Source organism: Myotis davidii, unplaced genomic scaffold (assembly GCF_000327345.1).
Source record: "Myotis davidii unplaced genomic scaffold, ASM32734v1 scaffold425, whole genome shotgun sequence".
In the NCBI taxonomy this organism is placed as follows: Eukaryota; Metazoa; Chordata; class Mammalia; order Chiroptera; family Vespertilionidae; genus Myotis; species Myotis davidii.
Window position 1 is genome coordinate 1589172 of NW_006296413.1, and position 22972 is coordinate 1612143.

General features: G+C 55.6%; 2 protein-coding genes across 2 annotated transcripts in view; one reads left to right on the plus strand and one right to left on the minus strand.

The window, feature by feature from the left end:
* The window catches only part of MTL5 (metallothionein-like 5, testis-specific (tesmin)), an 18316-nt gene extending 531 nt beyond the window's left edge, over positions 1-17785 (plus strand). The window contains exons 2-8 of the mRNA XM_006771666.2: positions 2856-3008; positions 4776-4896; positions 6583-6659; positions 9438-9529; positions 11760-11862; positions 15089-15249; positions 16871-17785. Of these exons, the coding sequence (XP_006771729.1) occupies positions 2856-3008; positions 4776-4896; positions 6583-6659; positions 9438-9529; positions 11760-11862; positions 15089-15249; positions 16871-17060 (897 nt within the window). The 3' untranslated portion in view covers positions 17061-17785. The remainder of the gene's footprint in view (positions 1-2855; positions 3009-4775; positions 4897-6582; positions 6660-9437; positions 9530-11759; positions 11863-15088; positions 15250-16870) is intronic.
* Positions 17786-19777: 1992 nt separating this feature from the next.
* On the minus strand, positions 19778-22971 carry GAL (galanin/GMAP prepropeptide; the record flags this gene model as incomplete). The annotated part of the gene is made up of 4 exons (XM_015568950.1): positions 19778-20021; positions 20790-20870; positions 21154-21240; positions 22839-22971. Coding segments are annotated over 4 exons (414 nt in total), but the record flags the coding sequence as incomplete, so codon positions are not given.
* Between the last annotated feature and the right edge of the window lies 1 nt (position 22972).

Below are 22972 nucleotides of genomic sequence, written 5' to 3' on the forward strand. Positions count from 1 at the left end.
ATGGGCACGGAACCCCCTCAGCCCTCTGGGAGCCGGGCGGGGAGGCTGCTGGCTGCCCCGGCATGTCCCTGTGTCAGCCCCATCCCTGGTTGGTGTCCGGCCACACAGGGTGCAGCCCTTTGTAACCGTTCAGCCTGCAGGTGAATCACGTCCTGGGTCCCTGGTTCACACCTGGCCTAGCCCTGCAGGGGGCGCCCGACCACAGAGGAAAAGGACTGGAAAGTGGGTCACACGGGGAGAGGAGCCCTGATGGTCAGAGTAACGGTGTCTGTGAAAACAAACGCAACGTGGTTGGCTTTTCATGTTCTTGCCTTTAGCCTTCTCCCCCTTTACATTGAGAACGCCTGTGTCCTACAGAGCACAGCGAACTCCTGCCAGCTCTCAGATAACTACCCTCCTTTGCTGAAGAAAATCATCGATAATTTTCTGCTCTGTCCTTGCTAAACAAATTCATTTTTTAAAGTATATTTTTTATTGATTTCACACAGAGAGGAATGGAGAGGGACAGAGAGAGAGAAACATCAATGATGAGAGAGAATCATGGATGGGCTGCCTCCTGCACGCCCCCTACTGCGGTTCGAGCCCTCAGCCCAGGCATGTGCCCCTGACCGGCATCGAACCCAGGACCCTTCGGTCCACAGGTCAACGCTCTATCCACTGAACCAAACCGGCCAAGGCAACAAATTTATTTTTAAAGGAAGCAAAGGATCCCAAGGAAATGTATACCACTTCCTACTCCCCACCCCTCACCCCTGAAGGATCTAGTTTGGAAGCTAGGTTACTCAACCATTAATCCTTTGAGTAGGTCATAGGCTAAGCCAGCCGTGGGCAAACTACGGCCCGCGGGCCGGATCCGGCCTGTTGTAAATAAATAAAACAAAAAAAAAAAAAAAAAAGACCGTACCCTTTTATGTAATGATGTTTACTTTGAATTTATATTAGTTCACACAAACACTCCATCCATGCTTTTGTTCCAGCCCTTCGGTCCAGTTTAAGAGCCCATTGTGGCCCTCGAGTCAAAAAGTTTGCCCACCCCTGGGCTAAGCCTTTGCACTACTGTTGAGATGGCTGGAGCCGGACTCCACGTCCGCTACGCCAGCAGCAGCACCTTGGATTTCTGCTTTCTGGTGTTTTGGTTATTTTAGCGCAAGCACTGTTCCTTGGTGTAGAGCAGGGGTCCTCAAACTACGGCCCGCGGGTCACATGCGGCCCGCCAAAAACATTTGTTTTTTTACTTCAAAATAAGATATGTGCAGTGTGCATAGGAATTTTTTCATAGTTTTTTTTTTTTAAAACTATAGTCCGGCCCTCCCACGGTCTGAGGGACAGTGAACTGGCCCCGTTTAAAAAGTTTGAGGACCCCTGGTGTAGAGGTTCCATCTGACTGGGAAGGGACCACAGAGCAGGCAGCCCCAAGCCCTCCTCACACAGAGGTCTCCCGCAGAACCTCTCAGCCAGCGTGAATGTTCATTTGCCAAACTTGCCCTGATAGCTTCTGCCTGTTGGTCCTGGCACGACTCCCATACAAACACCATCTTTTTTGAAGGGTTACCTGCCCTATCTCACAGCAAGCTGGGCAGGTGAAGCCTAAGGGTGGGGGCAGCGGGTGCACGGTTAGGTTAACTGTTTTCCGCCCTCCTTACATTCTTTTTTTTTTAGTCCTCAAGGATATTTTCCCATTGATTTTTATTTATTTTTCTTTTATCTCTCCCCCCCCCCATTGATTTAGAGAGAGAGAGAGAGAGGATAAACATCGATAAGAGAGAGAGACGCCGAAACCGGTTTGGCTCAGTGGATAGAGCGTCGGCCTGCGGACTGAAAGGTCCCAGGTTCGATTCCGGTCAAGGGCATATACCTTGGTTGCAGGCACATACCCAGTAGGGAATGCGCAGGAGGCAGCTGATCGATGTTTCTCTCTCATCAATGTTTCTGACTCTCTACCTCTCTCCCTTCCTCTCTGTAAAAAAATCAATAAAATATATATTTTAAAAAAAAGAGAAAGAGAGAGAGAGACATCAAGTGGTTGCCTCCCATATGTGCCCTGACCAGGGCTGGGGATTGAACTTGCAACCAAAGTACATGCCCTTGACCGGGAATCGAGACCCTTGGGTCCGCAGGCCAATGCTCTAACCACTGAGAAAAACCAAGGGCAGCCCTCCTTACATTCTTATCATTGAAAAAGCATCTCAATTTTAAAACCCTCAATTCTGATGGTAATTTTTTTAACTGAAACTTTTTAGTGTCTTCCTTACTCCATTGATTTTCAGTAATATCATGGTATTTCTCCCTGTTCTTGGTAATTGGCTGGTGTCACTGAGGTGACAGTTGCGTAGAGCACAGCTGAGACACAAAGGTGGCGGTCCTGCCCACCCTCACTTTCATACTCAGGTTGTCCTACTGTTCAGTTAGGGAAGCGCCACACTAACTATCGCTAGCAGCGCGCTGTAAGTTACATTATAGATATCACCAAACAGCAGCAGGGACTGCAGGCTTTGCGAGGAAACAGCAGAAACAATGGGCCAGAAGGTTCCACAGAGCCGACGAGCCTGCTCTCAGGGGGCGCTGAAGGGTGGGCACCTCAGGACGGTCCCGCTGGAGGCAGCTCCAGGGGAGTGGGGGCTGGCGAGCAGCTCGAGGGGCGCCCACTGACCTGGGAGTCTGCTCGGTCACACAGGGCCACGTGGAGATCACACCTCTGCACCCCACGGGCGGGTGGGATGACTGTGCCCCAGGGAGGGAGGGTGAGGAAGGAGCCTCGCAGGCCAAGTGTGACTTCCAGAGAGAACGTTCTGTGCTGTGCAGCTGCTGCACCCAATGTCCCCCACGTGGTTCCTGAGCAGCGACCGCTTTTCCAGGTGGAAGTGAAGGAAGAAGGTGGCGCTGTGCCCAGTGAGAGCGTGGAGGAGGCCGCTCTGCAGAACCCTCCGTCCCAGGAGCCCTGCAAGTTCCCGTGCTCACAGGACACCGAGGACGCCCTGGGCGGCTCTCAGAAGGACGGGAACACCATGGTAACCCTGCCGGGAGAGCGGCTGTTGTGTGGATGCGGGGCCTGTATCGCCGTGACCGAGCCGACGGCACTGGTGGTGTCAGGCAGCGTGTGCCTGCTGAGTCAGCATTTTGGTTGTCTCCCCCAGAGGGCATTCGAGCCGCCTAACCCTCCTGCTCCAAGACCCTCACTCCAGCCAGATGCGGCAAGTCAAACAAGGATGAGGACATGGCTGTGTTTCTAAGGACAGTGACCACACGTCACATCAGTCAGCGCAGACCCAGGCGGCCTGACAGCAGCCGGCTGAGCGGGTGGCACGTGGGTGGTGGCCTGTGGGTGGGAGGCGGGCTGCGGCTGCAGGGCCCAGGCTGCTGCCCTCCCTGCCCACCTCCAAGTCCTAATACCACCAGCACTCCTCTCGGAAAGGCAGTCAGTGACACGTGTGGTCTGTGTGCTACTTTCCTGAAATTCTCTTATCCAGTCTGTAGGGTGGGCATTATTTTTGTCTTCATTTTATGGCTAAGAAACAGATGTTACATAGTCGGCCCATCCGGCGCCTCTAGGATTCGGGCCCGCCCCAAGCATTCCGTGAGCAAAGAGCCCAACAACCAAGATTGCCCCCTACCCCCACAGCTCTTGACTCTGAGGGAGGAGGCCTTCGCCCTAAGCCCACACTTTGCCAGGGAATGAACCCGGCTTAGCTCTGGCATGCACGGCACTCGCCTCTCTGTCAGGCCCCGGGGAGTGAGGGCAGAGCTTCTCCAGGACACACAGAGCAGCTGAGCAGGGCGGGGTCTCCTCCATTTACACCAGACCATTGAGTCAGGCCCCCCGGGTGCTCGATGGACAAGGCCTGGGGTCCACCCTGCGCCTCTCTCGCGCGTGCACGGCTGTAATTTAACCCTCCAAATACGAATAAACTCCCACTGAACACGAATGCTGGCCCTCGTCCAGGGTCGGTGCCCAGAGCTCTGCCGGGAGCGCCTCACGAGCACGGGCTCTCCTGAGACCGGTAACACTGGTCCTTTAGGCTCGAGTTGTCCTGCTCGGAGCCCAAAGGCCACGGAGGGCAGAAGCACAGCCGGCCGGTGTTTGTGGTTTTCCCTAAGGGGAAGCTGTGTGGGCAAAACCACTGCTGCCCTTCCCGGGACGGGGCCACCAGCGAGGGCTCCAGCCCGGCTCTGCCCGACCCACGTCCCTGGCTGGCGGGCCCTTGCCTCACGGAGGGTGTGTTCCGGGTCAGAGCCCAGCCCGGTGGCCTGAGTGCTGGCCAGGCCCAGGAACACTGACGTGGCTTCTTAGAATTTTCCAGTTCTTGGATTAACCTTTCTAAGTTGTACTTGTAAGAAATAACATTAATAGACGTTTAAAAAAATCCCACATACTAAACACATGAGTGTGGCAAGAAAGAGCAATTGTCATGAAATTAAAGAAGACTGAGTGGGCTGGGGTAGGGCAGCTCGGTGCGCTCTGCGCTCCCGTGGCCTGGAGGAGGAGGCGGCAGGGGCCTCTGTGAGCCCAGCCACCGTCTCAGAGAGCGTGTGGTGGAGCGAGGAATCGAGAACAGATGGGCTGGTTGCCATTTTCCAAGAAAACATAAATTCCAGACTAAAGCTATGTTGTTGTTGGAAGTTCCTGTGGGTTCATTCTGGGGCAGTTTTTTGTTTTGTTTTTTTATAGCAAAGGTGGGAATTTATTGAAGAGCAAGTACAGACTCCCACGTGGGAGGGGGGCAGCGTCCCCCGGGGCGGCTTTGACAATGAGACCTGACCCCTGTGTTTCATTCCAGGTGCTGTGTCAGCTGAAAGGCGGGACACCAATGCTGCGCATAGACAACCCAAGCGCCAGAGAACTGAAAGCACTCCATTTGGTTCCTCAGTATCAAGACCAAAACAGTGCTCTGCAGTCAGGTACAAAGTAAATTCATCCAAAAGTTATGTCCTGTCTGTAAGTTGGTAAGTGACCATGTTTGGCTTTGTATATTGAAAAAAAGTGAGATAGGCAGTGAGGGTATTAGGGAGGCAATTTGGCAGACTTCATGTTCCATAGCAGCGAGCTAAGAATGGAAAAATGTCTTTATAGACCATGTGTGTGCCTTCCATTGACTGTCTGAGTGTTGGGATAGCCGCGGAAGCTAGCTGTGGACGGCTTGCCATCCTAACAGGTGACAACTCCTTCCAGCAGGCCGGTGTGCTGGGGGTGCCTGGTTGACGCATCAGCCCTCCCAGCTTGAGTGGGGGTTGGCCTTCGGGTGTATAAACTGCGTGTAAGGGAAACGCCTTCATATAATCCCCAGGAGTTCTGAAATAACTGCATAAAATGCTAATTATCTGACACTCATTTACTCGGCAACTTCTTCAAACTGGCACAATAGTAATAAGCGACATGCAGGTACGTGATTATCCTGTAACGCCTTAGGCATGACTAAAGAGACTGAATGGTGTAGCTTTCAGGTTGTGCTTGCAGAAGGTAGACAAGAATTCTTCAAAACTGGGCATTTCTATGTGGACTGTATATGTAATTGCGTTTCTCCAAATCTTGATTTAACCAGAATATTTCCTTACCAGATTCACTGCCCATAATTTAAATCCACATTAAACCCAGATGTCCTCTCCTGGACCTGCAGTCTGGGCAGAGAGAGAGAGAGTGACCCTCTTCCATCCGACAGTCCCTCCATCCAGGGACAGCCAAGGCCTTCGGGACTCTGCCTTGTCTCACTGTGCAGAGCAGGGCGGGCATGGTCCTCCCAGCCGCAGCTTTCGGGCTCCGTCCCCTGGAGTCAGAGCTGTCTCTGGTCCTCACATAGGCAGGGCGTTCTTTCCCACCCCACCCCGCTTCCTGGCCGTGGCAAGCCCCAGTGCCTTTGGATCCACAGGAGGACTTCCTTGTCATATAATCCCCATTCCCTTGCCTAGTCCCCTTGGTGATGCTGTAAACATACTAAGTATCAGCATAAAATAACTGTATCCTGACCTAAGTCTTAAGGTAGCATCACTCAGAGGCTGCAGGTGGGTGATTCGGGAGACGAAGGCACGTCTCCTTCCACTGGGACCCACCAAGCCCTTGGTGTCTCAGGAATGCTTGTCACTGTGCCCTTGGGCCCAAGAAACACCTACCAGTTCTACTCCTTAAGTAGTTTGGGCTAAATAACCTGATCAGTATTTACATCCTAACCACTAAGTAACCAGTTGGAAAAGAAACACATAAATGGAAAGTACTTCACCTGGTGACCAGCAGATGTCGCTGTGCTCTCTTTGAAAATAAACTTTCTGGCGGCTTCCTGGTGAGTGTGCTGCCTGCTCCAGGGTACCTCAGCCAGCAGTTTGGGAACCTGGGTATGCGACATTGTTTAGGATAGACAATCTATCCATGGAGCTCAAGCTAAGTAGCTTTATGGCAAAGAAAAAGGGTGTAATTAGTAAAAACTTACATTGACTTGAAAGTTTTTATAGGATAAAAAACAGAGGATGAAGATAAATTTAAATGACTTTGCACATGATAAATCCATGATACATTTCATGTTTGAACATTCTTCCGTGTGCACGTGGAAGGAAAACAATATATGCATCAATTAATTTTAATTGTCTTCCTTACAGATGTCCCTAAACCAGTGACTACTTTAGTAGGAAGATTTTTGCCAGTGCCAGCAAAATTAAATCTCATTACACAACAAGTGAGTCATGTTTTAACAAAAAAACAACAACTGTCTCTTGAAATTTTGATTGTCAAAGTTGGGATTTCTCAGGAAATACAATTATCCTCCATTTAAAGATCCACAGTGAACCATTTACCAAGTGTTCAGCCCCTTCCCACAGCGACAGGCCTGAGAGGGGTGGACCCGACCAAGATGCGGCTCTTTGTCCCCAAAAGCAAAGCAACATGAGACACATGACGCTAAGCTCCTCCAGGAGACAGACAGCAGACAGACCTAAAAAGGGAGTCACACTGTGCGCCGGGACAGCAAAGGATGGGCACAGGGCATGGGGGTCCGTGGGAGGAAGGCGGACCCATTGGCTCCACTGAGAAGGTCTTGAAAGACAGAGGGAGGGAGCCAGGTGGTGCCTCGTGGAGGCAGATTCCAGGCAGGGCCCAGCACGGAGAGCAAGCAGGACAGTGGGCTGGGGTGAGCAAGCGTGAGCGGGAGGAAGAGGCAGGTGATGGAAGGGCTGTGCCTTCACTGGGCTTAAAGGGGCCGGCCCAGAGCGGGGGCAAGGCCTGTGGTAGACCGCGGCCCTAACAGTCTCAGGCCGCGGGCATGGAGGTGGCGAGAAGCAGCAGCTGCTCAGGGTACTTTGAAGGCTGCGCCAGCGTTTGTGAGAGGCTGGATGTGGGAACCAGAACCGGCTGAGCCAAGGATGCCAGGGTCTTCAGCCTGAACATGGGCCAGGGGGGTGTCCTCGGAGCTGAGAGGGGAGTGGGGGCAGCCTGAGTGCCCCTGGGAATGTGGAATTCAGCATCTCCGAGTTGTTGGGAGTCGGCTCAGAGGGCGGAGTCGGCACACCCAGGATTGACAGCCACCAGACTAGAGATTTCTGAGTCTGGTTTAGCGTTAATATTTGTTGAGTAAATATTTCTCAAATGATACAATAGGCAGGAGGGAAGGGTTGCTAATGAGACATCAAATGTTCATGAGTCTAAGCCGTGGTCCTGTGAGCGCCGTGCACCTCCTCCCTCCCGCCTGGCCGTGCCCCCCCCACCCCCACACTGCCTCAGCTCCAAAAGGCCCATGTGGCACTGCTCTTCCTCCTCGGAGTTCTCAAACGAGAAATGCCCTTTAGGCAACACCTCCTCTCAGCTCTCCTTGACTGTGATGATTCCTGTCCCCATTCTGGCTCCCCTGACTTCTTACCCTGTGGACCTCGGGCAGATCTCCTAGCAATGCATTTGCTGCCTCCCTGGAACCCCTGCTTCCTTGCCAGCCCCAGTTCCGAGTGTTGTTAGAGCCTCGCTCCTCAAGGCGTACTTCGAGGACCCGCGTGGGCATCCCCGGAGCTGCTAGAAACTTGGCTCTCAGCCCCGCCCAGAACCCGCATCCCAGCGAGGTGCCAGGGAGGTGGGTTCCTGTCTCCACTCCTGGGTGCCAAACGCCGCTGAAGAAGGCTGTGGGTCCCAGCAAAGGTTGCCCTAGATTTGCTGCCTGCGTGGCCCTTTTTCTCTGCGTTACTTTGGGCCTAAGCAGAGGGGAAGAAACTGCCCCTGGTTTATGCAAAGAATGGCCTCAGCCCCGTGAGATCCTTTCTCCAAAAGAATCGCAGCTCTTTGGACGGCCACGGGGACGGGTGTCTGGGACGGAGTCATGCACGGGCACGTCCCTCCTGTGAATGGAGTCCCCGTGCCAGTGGGAGGCTTTGCACAGAGTGGTTGCTCAGTGTCCTCGAGCCCCAACAGGCAGCGGAGACACACAATTTAAAAAGAGGCGAGAGGAGGGCGAGGAGGAGGATGGGTAAAACGCTGTTTTTCCCAGGCTGTACTGCGTAAGTAAAGCTTATTTTAAAATTTCAAGTTTTCAGTGGAGGGACAGGATAGGGCGTTTAGCTGTGATATAGACAATCTCAAAACCTAAATGTATCCAACCCTTTTCATTTCTTCAAGCTCTGAGAGGGAGAAAATTAGGTCAGCGATGTTGCTAGCTTTTCCTTTCCCTGTGAGCCACGCTGCTGAGGAACAAAGAAAAATAAGCTGGAACCAGGAGAGCCACGGCCGTGGATAAAGCAGAGATTACGACATTGCTTTTGAATTCGTTAATGTTGACTATGAAATGCTCCTTTTGAATAGATGAAAAAGTAATGGTTGCTAATGAGACATCAAATGTGAAGATCGCTCATGTTACACTAAGGATATAATAATACTGGCCATTTTTAGTTTACAGAGATTGGTAATTGAATTTATTTCACAAAATGAAAAAGATGTCCAATACAGTGTTCTAGCCAGCGGCTGACCGCTGTGTGTGCTGCCTGCCAGCTGGTCGGTGGCCTGGCCCTAGGTCCCAGGCGTCCCTCGGTCCGCAGTCAGGGCCCCTGGCCTCCGCGCCCTGTGGCCAGGCTCCTGGCTGTGGCCGCCACCTGGGCTGGAGCCTTCGGGGCTGATGGCAGTTCCTGCTACCAGACCCAGACTTGTTGGGAAGGGATTGAAGATAAACCAGGAGAAGGATTGTTTTCCTCTGTAGCTAGGGGCTGACTGGAAGGAACATTTAACACAGGGGTCCTCAAACTTTTTAAACAGGGGGCCAGTTCACTGTCCCTCAGACCGTTGGAGGGCTGGACTATAGTTTTAAAAAAAAAACTATGAACAAATTCCTATGCACACTGCACATATCTTATTTTGAAGTAAAAAAACAAAACGGGAACAAATACAATATTTGTATTTGCATGTGGCCTGCGGGCCGTAGTTTGAGGACCCCTGGTTTAAAACATCCACTAATTCAAAATATGCTGGCCTTGACTCTCTGCAGCTGGACCACGGAGCCCAGCCGGCCGCAGCCTTGGGGTCTGCTCTGCCCTCGGGACCCGCCCTCCCCGCACCGCCCCGGATAACGCTGGCTGGGTAAGGACCAACGCCATCGACAGTCATTCCTTCAAGAATCTAAGAGGCTCTCTCGGGTGCACTGTCATTTTCTTCTGAGTGGAAGCATTAGCTTTGCTGCAGCCTTCGCCAGCAATTGAAGAGCTTTTGGGAGGAGCAGCGCGACAGTGTCGTGTGCGTGGGGTTGGTGTCGCCAGGACGGCCTCATGCTGCCGCCCGGCTGTGTCTCAGAGGCTCCGTCTGCTTCACATTGGTTCACGTGAGCTGTTGTATTTCTTTTTCTTTCTTGCTGTCATCCACGTGAGCAATGGCGTGGCTGTCACTCACTGTGGCTGGTGGTCTTGGCGCACCTTCCTGCGGGCCCCTCAGGCTCGGGCAGCCCGCCAGGCGGTCTCCGAGGGGACGTGGCTGCCCTTCCTGCCTGGGACCTCGATGGCCATTTTCAAGTGGCGGCTGTAATTGTAACTCAGTAAACTCGCCCAGCTGGTTTAAGCTCTGTTCACGTTCACGGACCAGCCGGGGACGGGCAGCCCTTTCCGCGCAGGCAGCCTCTGTCCTGCCCCCAGGAGTGCGGGCACACAGCCTAAGGCAGCAGGTGTGCCTGATGGAGGCAGCCTAAGGCAGCCCGGGCAGTGGGGGAGGGGCTCCTGCGGGGCTGCCCCGGCACAGGCTCACCAGGCGCTGGCAGTGGGAACGGCCGAGGGAACCCCCTAGTTCTGGAGGCTGAGTGGCCGTGAGGAGTGAGCACCACGGTCGATGATTTCTGTTCTCCGGCTTCCCCCGGGCACGCTGCTGCTGCTGTCCTGGCCCCTGGTCGTGGCCGGCACAGCCCGGCGGCCCTGCTGGCTGCGTGGCAGGGCGGGTTGTGCAGCCATGAGCGGGTCATGGGCCCGAAGACCCTGGTTTCCCCTCCCCGTCCTCGGGAGCTTTGCTGTGTGCTTTGGCGCGGCCAGGACCCCAAGGGGACTGGGCTCCCACAGCCCCCGTCCCTCCGGGCGCCACTGGAGGATGTGGGAGCAGAGCCTGGTGAGGGATCCTCCCTGCAGCCCATTTCTCCCGGCCCCTCCCCCTCTCCAGCCTCTACCAGGTTTTCTCACTCAGCACAGTCTCCTTTTTTTGAGGTCATTATACAGGTCACAACCAATTTTCTGTTATAAATGATGTGCCAGGAACAATATGAGCTTTGTGTTCGCATAAATGATGTGCCAGGAACAATATGAGCTTTGTGTTCTCATTTTTTGCTGCGAATAATTACTTGATTTGCTGTCACTGCAGGAACCCAGCCGGTGATCTGCATCTGAACGCCCTGTGCTGGGCCTGGGGCCTGGGAGGGCGGTCAGGGGCTGCTGCTCCGTTCTCACCCGGCCCGGCCCCAGCTCGTACCTCTTAGGCTCTCCACTAGCTTCCTTGTTGATTTCCCCAAGACAAGGCCAGACAGGGTCCGAGTAGGGACGTGGGCGGGGGTCAGCGTGGGCCTGGCCTGCCAGCGAATGGGTGAATTCCCTCCCAGTCGCCCTTCAGGCTGGGTGTGAAGTGCTCCCTTACCAACTAGCCGATCACGCGGATGAAAGTCTGTCCGGCCACCGGTGTTGGTCCAACAATCCGGTCACCAGTGTTGGTGTGAATTCTGACGCATCATTGCTGCTATTTTTGGTAACGTCATGACGACTATAATAAGGAATATGAAGTTTCTGCTTTTCTGGAAACTTTAAAAATATGTCTGTATTGGTTCAGAGAGGAAGGGAGAGGGAGAGGGAGGGGGAGAGAGAGAGGAACCTCAGTGATGAGAGACGGTGAGGGGGGTGTCCCGGGGAAGCGGGGCAGGGGCTCTGGAGCTGGAAGTGCCACAGCAGCTGGGAGCTGGCGCAGTGACGGGGTCTTCCCGTTTTCCCAGGAGGAGATGGTTGACTGCGAGTCAGGGGCGTAGTGTGGACCCTGTCACACGTGTGTCCCCAGCATTCATCTCCCCGACACAGCACCCAATGGGAGAGACAGCAAGACCAAGCCTAGAGCAGTGCGGCCTCGGGTCCCCTGCGTCTTCTCTCCCAGGAGGGTCTCTGGTGCTGTGGCAGAGGGGCGGGGACAGCTGGTGGGAAGACAGCTCTTTATTAACTGACATGTCCACCCCAACCTGCTGTGTTCCCGGGACAACAGCAGTGGGGCCAGGGGATGGTGGGCATCAGTGGACATTTCCAGGAAATGGTTTTGACTCGGCCACGGCCTGTGACAGGCTGTGCGACTATCCCCACAGGTACTGCGACTGCTTTGCCAGCGGGGACTTCTGCAACAACTGCAGCTGCGATGCCTGCAGCAGCCACTTACGCCACGGACTCGAGCGCTTCAAGGCCATTAAGGTAAGTGCCTTCCCATTAAACGAAAGCATCTCGGAAGCACTGAAATGTCTCGCAGGCGGAAAACCACCGCCAGAGCGTCTGCGTTTCAGTTTGGGGAAAGCCCGGGTGTTGAAGAATGTACACAGAAAGCGACAGGGAGGGAGCTTTGTCCTCCCCTGGGACGCCCCGGGGCTCGGGAGGTCCTGATCCAAGAACACGCACATGTCCCCGTTGTCTCGACCTGAGAAACTGGGTCATACACGCAGCAGAGAGGCCCACGTTGGAGCAGCGTGCTCTGCAGATGTGTGGCTGGTCCACTGTCCGGGGGAAATGGGGAGGGAGCTCTCAGCCATCACGAATGTCTCGATTGTGCTCCAGGACGTCCGGGTGACGGGAGAACCTGGGCTCCCTTCAAGGCCGCCGCCCTGCAGGCCGCTTGCTACCGGCTACCTGCGGGAGCTTGCAGCGCCTCTTCTGTGGACACACAAGGTGCCCAGAGCAGGGAGGACAGTTAGGCTGGGGCCGGGGGCCTAGTTTGCACAGGACAGTGAGGCCATCACTGTGGACCAGAGATCACCATGCGCCATGGCTGGTCAGTTCCTTGTTCCTACAGTAATCTAACTCCCCTCTTGAATTAGAGATAAATTTGTTGAAATTGATGACACACATAACTTCAGTAGAATAGCACTTTCTTTAGGGTAAAAGGCACTGTCTGCAGTGTACCACGCTTTATTTAAAAAGTGGTGGCATTCCCGTGCATTGCTGGTAGGAATATAAACTGGTACAACCACTTTGGGGAGTTGTTTGGCACCAACTACTACAGCGAACCCTTGCATGTACCATCACCCCGCAGTTTTATCTTACTTCTAACACACAGCCAATAGACATGTCCACCAGAGCTTTACAAGAATGCCCTCAACAGCTTTACTCATAATAGCCTCCAACCGGACCCGACCCGGGTGTCCGTCTGTGGTAGGGCGATGAGCCGTTGCGGGCTGGCCGTCAGAGGTGCAGGAGGAGGAGAGCTGTGTAGCTGCGGGAGGACCTCCCGGCGTGCGCTGCTGGAAGCCAGGCGGGAAGGGTGCACGCTGCATGATGCCACCTGCGGGAGGTTCCAGCAGAACGAAGCCCCAGAGTCCAAACAGGTTCCCCTGGGGGTGTCGATGGGCAGGCGTCATCGGGAGTCTCTGGGGCTGGGCGGTCTAACTTGACTGGGTGGGGCACACGGGGCACAGCCTGCTCAGAGTCCTGACCTCGTCCTGCAGCACATGGCCCAGGTCCCAGCTGCCAGCCTGCAGACGGGACTGCGCAGTGACTAGTGTCTGTTTATGAAGAGCACCGAGTCACGTTATTAAGAACATGTGCACATCTGTGTGTCTAGCCCAGGGGTGGGCAAACTTTTTGACTCGAGGGCCACAATGGGTTCTTAAACTGGACCAGAGGGCCGGAACAAAAGCATGGGTGGAGTGTTTGTGTGAACTCATATAAATTCAAAGTAAACATCATTACATAAAAAGGTTCGTGTTTTTTTTTTTTTTTTTTTTTAGTTTTATTCATTTCAAACGGGCCGGATCCGGCCTGCGGTCCGTAGTTTGCCCACGGCTGGTCTAGAGGGAAGGTAGGTAGATGGATAAGACATGTGAACAAGCCGGATAAAAGGCAGTTGAGTTGCATGAGAACAGCAAGCCCAGTGGTCGAGACCCAGGCTCGGTGGGCCTTGGAGTCGATTCCATCACTTGCCGTCGCTATGCAACCTCCAGCACCCCAGTTTCTGCGTCTGTAAGACCAGGGCAGCAGGCGTGCACACGCCCCACCTGGCTGTGTCGGTCCCGCGGGAAGATGCCGGAACGGGCGCGTGGGCAGTAGTGAGCCAACGGCAGAGCCCCGGGTCCCGCTGTCCTAGGAAAGGCAACAAGAAACCCTGGAGGAGACGCGTCCACAGACACAGCCATTTCCTCGGCATCTTCACCAACCGTTCGTTTTCTACAGCAAAAACCCAGCAAACATAGACTGGCTGCAGGAGACGGCAAGCGTGTGAGCGGAGTGAACGGACCGGCGGTGCATTTCTCACTGACGACGGGGCCGGTCACTTGGCTCCTCAGGGAACAGCGAGAGCAAGTGACAGGCAAAGCTGACCTGGGGCTGGGAGGGAACCCCCAGCCCACATACATGACCTTGACAGGGAATCGAACCCTCGACCCTTTGGTGCATGGGCTGAGCTCCAACCACTGAGCACATCGGCCCGGGCTGTGAGCTGCATTTTTAAAAAGTTGTCATAGAGGCTCAGATGTAAGAAAGGCCTCATGATTCTGGAGATGGGCGCTAAAAGGTCCGGCAGGCAGACCTAGCCGTCCATCCCCCCTCCGTTACCCCCATGCAGATCCTGAAAATACAGTCAGAACTGGTGCAGAGATGGCGAACCATAAAAGCGAGCGCAGCCCCAGGCGCTGTGGCGTCCCTGCTCCTCACTGCGCCCGCTGGCTGCTGGGTAACGCTGTGTCAGCCACGTGCCTCTGCCCAGCCATGGCCACGTGAGGTGCAGGGGACCTGTAGTCCCTGGCATTATAGAGGAACTAGAAATCCCGAGAAACCTCCGTTCAAAACACCCAGAGGTGCAGAATAAAGCACACAGACACCTCTGAGCTGGAAGGAACAGAGGGAAATGGCAGGGGTTGGGCAGAGAGGACGCTAGAAACCCCAGTGTCCCAGGGCCAGCTTGCGGGCCATGCCCAGGGCCGGCACAAGCAAGGGCTTGGACCCAGGCTTGCTGGACACAGCCGGTACCCCCTCGCTGCCCCCTGGGTGCAACACTGCCATGAAACAAGGAATCAAGTCCACCCACTGGGCGGCAGGTAGGCCTGCCCAGAACACCGAGCACGGGCCAGCCGGCAGGTTCAGACTCCTCCACCCCCTCATCTTCTGCCGCAGTGGGAGCCCGAGGTGCCCTCAACTGCAGGCCAAGGTGAACCCGAGCTGGGATTGTGTAACCAGCTACGCAGCTGCATTCAAAATCAGAGTTAGCGCCCCCTGGGGACTCCACCCACACTCACCCAGCCTCCCAAAGCCCCTCCCCACCTCCTTGTCAGCACCCCACTGTGTCCCCTCTACAGCGGCACCTGGGCATGTGCCCCTCACGCTCCTCACATCCATGAAGGAGTTTGCTGGTTATGTGTACACCATAAAGCTATTGAAGGTCCAAACAGAATTTGTTCTTCTGGATGATTGTAGGACAATTCTCTATTTCCAGGCCAAAATCATGTGCTCCTCTATCTGCAAATGCATTGGCTGCAAACATTATGAAGAAAGCCCCGAACAAAAAACGCTCATGGCCGTGCCAAACTACGTGGAAGCTGGCAGTTTTGAAGGCAGCCATTACGTGTCAGGACTCCCCAAATTCAGGAAAGAGAGGTAGGTGCTCGGAACTGACCTCCTGATGGGGAACGGGGCTCACGCACACACTGGAAGGGGCGGGCCTGTCTGCAGGGCGGGCGCCAGCGTCTGGACGGGTGCCGCCCCCCTTCCGGACTCACCCTGGACCCACACTGTCCCCAGAGGCCCCGCTGCTTTGTCCTGTTTGTCCTCCGAGCAGGTGCCACCAGCAGGCCCCTGGCCTCGGGCTGCGGGGTGTGGCTTCCAGGCAGCAAACCTCTGACCCGTCACCGTCACCGTCACCGCGTGGTGGTAGCACAGAGATGCTCGGGACGCAGGCTGGTCCTCCCCAGCGCAATGAACCCGTGCAGCGGGCATTTTCCCATTCATTAGCCTGCGGCCATGTGGTCCTCGTAGCTCCAAGATTGAGTAATAACTTCATATTGGACTAGATTTATCCATTTAAAAACCGTCTTTGTGTTCACACGTCATTAATGTTGTTGAACAGCCACGTTCATGCTCCTTTGCTTAGAGACGTCAGAGGCGGCCTCACTGTGGCCTGCGGAGGGCTGTGTGGTGGACGCTGACCAGGCGTGGCCCAGTCCTCTGGGAAACTGCAGGGACAGGTGGCCGCCTCCCCCTGGACCGCGTGTCGATGGAGTGTGACGAGGGCTCCGAGCCGTGGACTCTGGTCTCAATGTGATAGCTCCGCCCCGGGCAGCCCTGTCCTCTCACCTTCAACTCAGTTTTTGCGTGTTACCTTGGTGGAGAGGTGTTTTTTTAAGTGTGTTACTTTATTAATATATTTTTATTGATTTCAGAGAGGGGAAGGGAGAGGGAGAGAGAATAATTGATTGGCTGCCTTCTGCACGCCCCCACTGGGGATTGAACCTACAACCCGACTATGTGCCCTTGATCGGAATTGAACCTGGGGCCCTTCAGTCCGCAGGCCAAGGCTCATCCACTGAGCCAAACTGGCCAGGGCTGTGAGAGGTTTTAACCAGTCCCAGCACCTATCTCGATTTTCATAACCCAACACTTTTTAATAGAGTTTTCCTAAAGTGTTCGATGTGAGCGGCCTTGAGCTGAGCCACGCTGTCCCGATCTCCTGGGGACTTGGCTGCCCCTGCAGGACTCAGCACAGCGTCTTGCAGGTCCTTGCTCAGGGCCCATTAGGCAGTCAGAGCAAGCGCACCCCAGGGGTGACAGACGAGGGAGTCCTCAGAGCCCCTGGGGTTCCCCAGCCCCATGCACACCTGTGGGGGAGCGGGCACCCAGGAGGGCGGCGCAGCCCTGCACGGCGCTGGACCAGGCTGCTTGTCCGCAGGGACTGGTCTGGTCTGAGGTTCCTGCTGCTGCTCCTGCCCAGCCACGGGCTTGCCCGGAGCCCAGGCCTCTGGGTTTGTGAGGATCTAATTTTGAGAAACTTAGAATCGACCACGAGAGGGATGTCAAGAAGCTGACAGATTTACCTTCCTCTGTATTTCCTTCTAAAAGCAGTCCTGATGCTATTCTAGTGAGCAGCTGTCAGTATCAGGAAGACAGCATTGGTTTTGTCAGTGAGTCTCTGAAATGCATGACAAGCCCGTCCCCGTGAATACGCCGGCCTCTAAGAACAGCCGGGCCTCTGACCGTGGCCTTGACTGGTGTGTCCCTGCAGGCGGTCCTCATGCATCTCCTGGGAGGTGGTGGAAGCCGCGTGCGCCTGTCTGCTGGCTCAGGGCGAGGAGGCGGAGAAGGGGCGCTGTTCGGAGGGCCTGGCCCAGCAGATGGTCCTGGAGGAGTTCGGGAGGTGCCTGTCCCAGATTCTCCACATGGAGTTTAAGTCCAAAGGGTTGAAGATGGAGTAGAGGAGAAGGTGGGAGGAGAGAGGAGCCGTGGGTCTGCGCTCGGGGTTCCGGGGGCCCATGGAGGAGAAGGCTGCTTTAAGGAACACGAGGCCAGTCTGTGTCCACAGCTGCACCATCGAGGTGGGCGCTCCCTCTGCACCAGAGGACCCAGGGGGCTTAGTCTGGGAGGGTTTGGCATCCACAGCCCCTGTCTGAGGAGGGGTGTGACTGACAACATGGCGGGGCCAGGAGGGAGCGTGGGCTCCCGTGAGCCTAGGACCTCTGCACCCACACCCAGTGCTGGTGGGTGGATACGGGGCGGGAGAGGGAAGAGTCACCCTATTGACCTTATCCCCTTGGGGAGTCTCCTCTGGGGGCTTCTCTGCATAACAGCCTTCAGATTTCCCCGATTCTTAGAAATAACGTCTCCGCTGGGCAGCTGAGATCTCTAGAGAGCCCTGAACACCCCAGGAATCAAGGGCGGGCGTGTCCCAGGGCCCAGGGCTTGCCAGCCCGGCTGATGCCCGGACACCGAGAGGCAGCGGCGTACAGGCCGCGCTTCCACCCGTAGCATCTTGAGTTGTGGGACGGAAATGTATCAGTTTCTTAGGTGTTTCTATTTGATTGTGGAAAAGTGCTATTGTCCAATAACTCCTCCACGATTACTGTTAAGCTATTGTTGTTGGTAGAGTATGGTTAAACTGACTAGTTTGCAGAAAGTAGCAGGTAATATTAGCTGTTAAGTTGACTCCTTTGGTTCTATTGTAAAAGCAAAGAATAAAAATTTCAGCTGTCTCCTGTGGCTGTAATTAGCTTGGTGACTGAAAATACACTTCGTCATGTTTCTGTGCGTGGATGGTACTGGCCCCGCAGACAACCTTCGGAAGCTCATTACAGGCACAGCAGGCGGGCAGTGTGGCTGGGGCCCCTGGCACACTGGGGAGCAGGAGCTGGAGCAGGCCAGCACGGCGATATTTGGAACAGCCTCCTTCTGATACTTCATTTCTCTGTTTCAACCCCCTTGTCTCCCACCCGGATCCAGACTCTGAGGCGAAAGCCCGAGGTAGAGGCAGAGCTGTGAGTTCTCGGGAGCGGAGCTGGGGCAGAGCGGGGACACTGCGGCCAAGGGTCACCTGCCCCCCACCCCCCGCACCCTCGGGCAGAAGGGGGCCGCGATGGGGCTCTGTGACTCCTCCTGGGGTGCCTTCCTTCTCAGCAGGGCAAATGGCAGTACCTGCCGGCCACACAGGTAGTTTTAAAATTTCTAGTCACTACATTTTAAAAAAGTGAAAAGGAACAGGTGAAATTCAATTTAATAATCTTTTTTTAAAACATATTTTTATTGATTTCAAAGAGGAAGGGAGAGGAGAGATAGAAACATAAATGATGAGAGGGAATCATGGATCCACTACCTCCTGCACGCCCCACACTGGGGATCGAACCTGCAACCCTGGCATGTGACCTGACTGGGAATCGAACCGTGACCTCCTGGTTCGTAGGCCAATGCTCAACCACTGAGCCACACCAGCCAGGCCAATTTAATGATTTTATTTAACCAATATATCCAAAACACAATTATTCCTATATGAAACCAAAATAAAAGTGGTTGCTCCGTTTCACGTTCTTCGTGCACCAATCCTAACATCCAGTGAGTGTTTCACACTCACCACCATCTTAGTCCACACCAGGCCCAGGGCAAGTGCCGGGAGTCTGAGGGTCAGGTGTGGAGGGGAGGGAACAGGTCCCCCAGCCCATTCTGACCTGCAGAGCCCAGAGGCAGCCAGGATCCAGCACAGCAGGGGAGCCCACCTGCACCTTGGGGTGGGGACCCAGCGCTGCAGCCAGGTGTGCTGAGCTGAAGCCTAAAAGCCAGGGACAGGCCACTGGAAGGCGTGACCCCTGTGGGTTGCTCAAGGGGGAGGGTTATCAAGTCAGCACAGCTTTTAGGAAAGTCAGTGTGAGAAGTAACAGCCAAGTGCAGGTGCGTATAGTCATGTGATGCAGCCAGAGACCTGCTCCCCAGGCCAAGAGGCCCCGCATCGTCACGTGACCTAAGAGCATGCTCTCCCCCATCCCCTCGCCGCATTCCTCTGGGTCTTCAGGGGTGACCGCCTCCCCCTCGGGATGCACCATCACCGCTGGTCCTCAGATCTTCTGCCAGGTGCTGGCTTTCCCGCACCCGGACGGGCACGCCTCTCCTCAGCTATGAAGCACTTGAAGTTTTCGGGACAATCACCTTTCTACCTGGACCACACGGATTTTAATTCCCTGCCCTGTGGGTCCCCAGCTCACTCCGGGCCCCGGCCCCTGCTGGCCCCAGGACGGCAGGGGCGTCTGTTTTGTTTCTGCCTCAGTAACAGACTCACCCTCATAATTGTGTGTGACTCGGCTTAGTGTGCACAAGCCCTTGTTCCCAAGGTGCACTGATCTAATGCACGTGATTACAATCCAGCCGTATCTTTTTTATCTTTTTAAATCCTCACCAAGGATATGTTTTTTATTGATTTTTTGTAGAGACAGGAAGGGAGAGAGAGAAACATTGATTGGTTGCCTCCTGTAGGCACCCTGACCAGGGACTGAACCTGAAACCTGGGTATATGCCCTGACTGGGACTTGAACCCGCCGCCTTTTGGTGTACAGGACGACACTCCAACCACTGGGCAACCTGGCCAGGGCTCCAGCTTGTCGTAAAGCACTCTGGTGGTGGTGACAGACAGGCACAAGGAAGGAAGACACGGAAACACTTGCTGGTTTTTATTTTGCCACGAGAATAATTACCAAAGGGGAAATCTTAAATGATAACAACACAGCTTCAAAGGAGAGGAGGGGCTGGCTGACTCGGGGAGTTGGCACAAGCTGACCCATCGTCTCAGAATCTGACTTCCTGGGACGGGAGGGCCTTGCCCGGCTCCCTCAGGGCTGACTGCTCTGTGTCTTCCCAGGACGCCGCCGAGGGGAGCATGGGCACCAGGGCCCCGGCCTCTGCAAAGAGACGGACTCTGGGTGATGAGCCCCTGCTGTCCGCGCGGAGGACATCACAGCCCCAGCTCACCTCACAGGGTCCAGACAGGACAGAATCAGCCTGGACTCTCAAACTCACACAAAATCATGACGTGTGAAACGACAACCAGCTGTGTCTCGTGAGCATCAGAGCGTCCATCTCCCCGGCCCCCGCCCCCACCTGCACGGTTAACTCTCAGAGCGCAGGCCTCCCACGGGCAGGCTGACCTGTGAGCTTATCTGGCAAAGGCCAGGCCCTCACTGTTGAGTGAATGACAAGCATGAAGCACAGACGGCAAAGCCAGGGTTGAAATGGGCAGCGTCTGCAGGAGGTCCAGAGCCGAGGGCCGTGCATTTAAACGCAGCCTGCCCCAAACCCAAAGGAAAGCCGACATCTGATGGATGGGCCCCTGTTCAGGTGCAGTGCTGACGAGACCTGGAGCGGTGGGGCACTGTGGCCGGACAGGGACAGGGGTTGTTGCCACATCAATAGTGCACAGAGAGAACGGAACCCTGAGGCGCTCTCTCTCTCTCTCTCTCTCTCTGGGAACAGGAGGTCTGATGACCCTTTCCAGGGACGGTGTGGGCTGGCAGCAAGCCCGGCCCTCCTTTAGCTGGTTCCAGTTCCCGGCTATAACGCCAACCAGCAGGCGTGGGGATCGGTCACTGCAGAAGTCTAGGGAGCCCTTTCCGTTTTAAGTACCCGGGGTTCTAGGAGGTGGAAATGTAAATCGGCCACATTTCACTGACCTTTGAGATGCAAGAAAGTCAGAAACTCCATTATCTTGGGCACAACATCATCGTTCATGGGCAGCGGCCGGTCAGAGTCGCCTAGAAACCCAAAGGACTGACATTTACGACTTACACAGGTGCTCCGGGCACCCCGAGGTCATGAACCCCAGCATCTCTGTCACCCGCCTCGGGGGCCCCTCTCCTGGAGGCCCCAAGGCTAGAGGGCTCTCGCCATCCCTGCGCTGCCCCGGCATCTTACTCCCACTGTCGTTGCTTCTGTTGCTCGCAGCGGACCGATGTGGCCGGGCCCGGCTCGGACCACTGCCCTGTGCCCAGAGGTGGACAGTGGAGGGCCTCAGAGCCCCGGGACCCGTCCCCTCACCTGCCCTCGCGCCGTCTTCAGGCTGCAGGACCCGCTTGCCAGCAAGGCCGTGCTTGTCATGGAATGACCGGAGATTGTCAACAGCTTCTGTTTGCAGAGCAGAGCAGACAGCCCCTGAGTGTCGTTACTGTGCCCTCCCCCCCCCCGCCCAAAGGACCCGACGGCCACTGAGCCCAGTGTGGGAACCACAGGAGATGGGGGACAGCGTGGACCCGGGGCCCAGTTCATCACCAGGTGCTGGGACTTCACAGGACCAGGGCCCAGAGCCCACAGGCCTGCCGCAGTGGGGAGCACAAGGCTCCCGGGGTGCTGGCAGGCGACCGGGGCTCGGGGCCTATGTTTCTGAAAACAAGGGAGGTACCGAAATATTTCTATTTTTCAAAGCTCACTCTGGCAACTGTGTGGGAAATGGATCAGAGCCGGGAGGGGGGGGGCGCGGCAGGGAGACAGACAGACATGCTTGGGGTGGGGTAGGCTGGGTGACTGTGTGTGCATTGGGTGGTGTGCTTCTTGAGAGCTCCCTTAGGAAACTATTGGAAGAAAGAATAAGGGCTCTATACCAAGTGGCCTGGGATGAGGAGAGGGGGCTGGATTTGGGGCGACTTAGGAGATAAAGGAGAAGAGGGGACGAGGGCGAGGACGGCTCAGGGTTTCTGGCTGCTGGGCCTGGTGGGCTGTGTCATCCACAAGCCGGATGAATGAAAATTAACTCATTTTCCCAGGACAGAGCTCCTGGCACGAGATTGAGAAAGGCGGTAAGTGGGCTGATCCGGTGGGCGGCTGGGTGTTCCCTGCAAACGCGTTCTTCCGGCGCTGTTTCTAGGTGGGCGGTGGAGGTCACGCGGGCGGTGGAGGTCAAGGGCAAACCATTAGGCTGTAAGGACTTCCCACAAAGAGCTGTCTGCATGCCAGCTCCTGGGGGTCCAACTCAGCAGAGACTTAAAACTTCACAGTGGAAAAGGGTGTTTCCCAACTCAGGGTGAGAAGTCTCCTTGACATGCTGTCAACATTCCAAAGTGACGTTTTTGCTGACGGTTCCTCCTGTTTCGGGAACCAGGAGCACCCAGAGACGAGGTGCTCTCTGAAGGAGAGAGCTCGGGTGCGGAGGGTGCAGGGGAACGTGCACCCCTTCCAAGCACCCGTGGGTCCTGCCTGGGCCCACCTAGTGTTTGCCATCAGTGCCGGGCTCTGAAGGACCCCCGGGCGACGGATAAACCGTCTGAGCAGGAGAAAGTATGTACTTAAACTCCAGGATTAAGGACTAAGACAGCTCCCGGGCAGTTTAAACGGGTGGAGGCAGCCCTGAGGAATGTGGGCAAAAAGCGAGAAGGCAGGAGACGGGTGCAAGGGCCGCAGGGCGGTCAGGGTTCAAGGCAGAGTCAGGCGCCTCCAGGCTGGGGGAGGGCAGGTGGGGTCAGGGCGGGGGACTGAGTCCCTTTAGGCCCTACAGGAAGGGGAGTGGGGGTGTGGCTTCAGGGAGGGCGATGTGCCACCTAGAGACGTGGCAAATGCCATTAACCTGAGGGGACCCCATCCTCCAAGCCTCAGGAAGCGCCCCTGCCCTTTAACACTGGACCGGCCTCGGGTCAGAGTGACGCCCAGCAGCTCAGAGCGGCAGGATTCACACGAGTGGCTGCCGCAGCGGCAGGTGCAGCGTCTGCGGGTTCAGGTTCTTGGTCACTTACTTGGACCCAGAAGGTAGCCAACGCTGTTCAGGGTCCAGCCCCTCTTCTCCTTCACCTGAGACGGGAGACGGGGGTCAGATGGCCAGGACCTGCCTGGCCCAGCGGCCTGTGTGGGGCCGGTGGCGGGCGGTTGG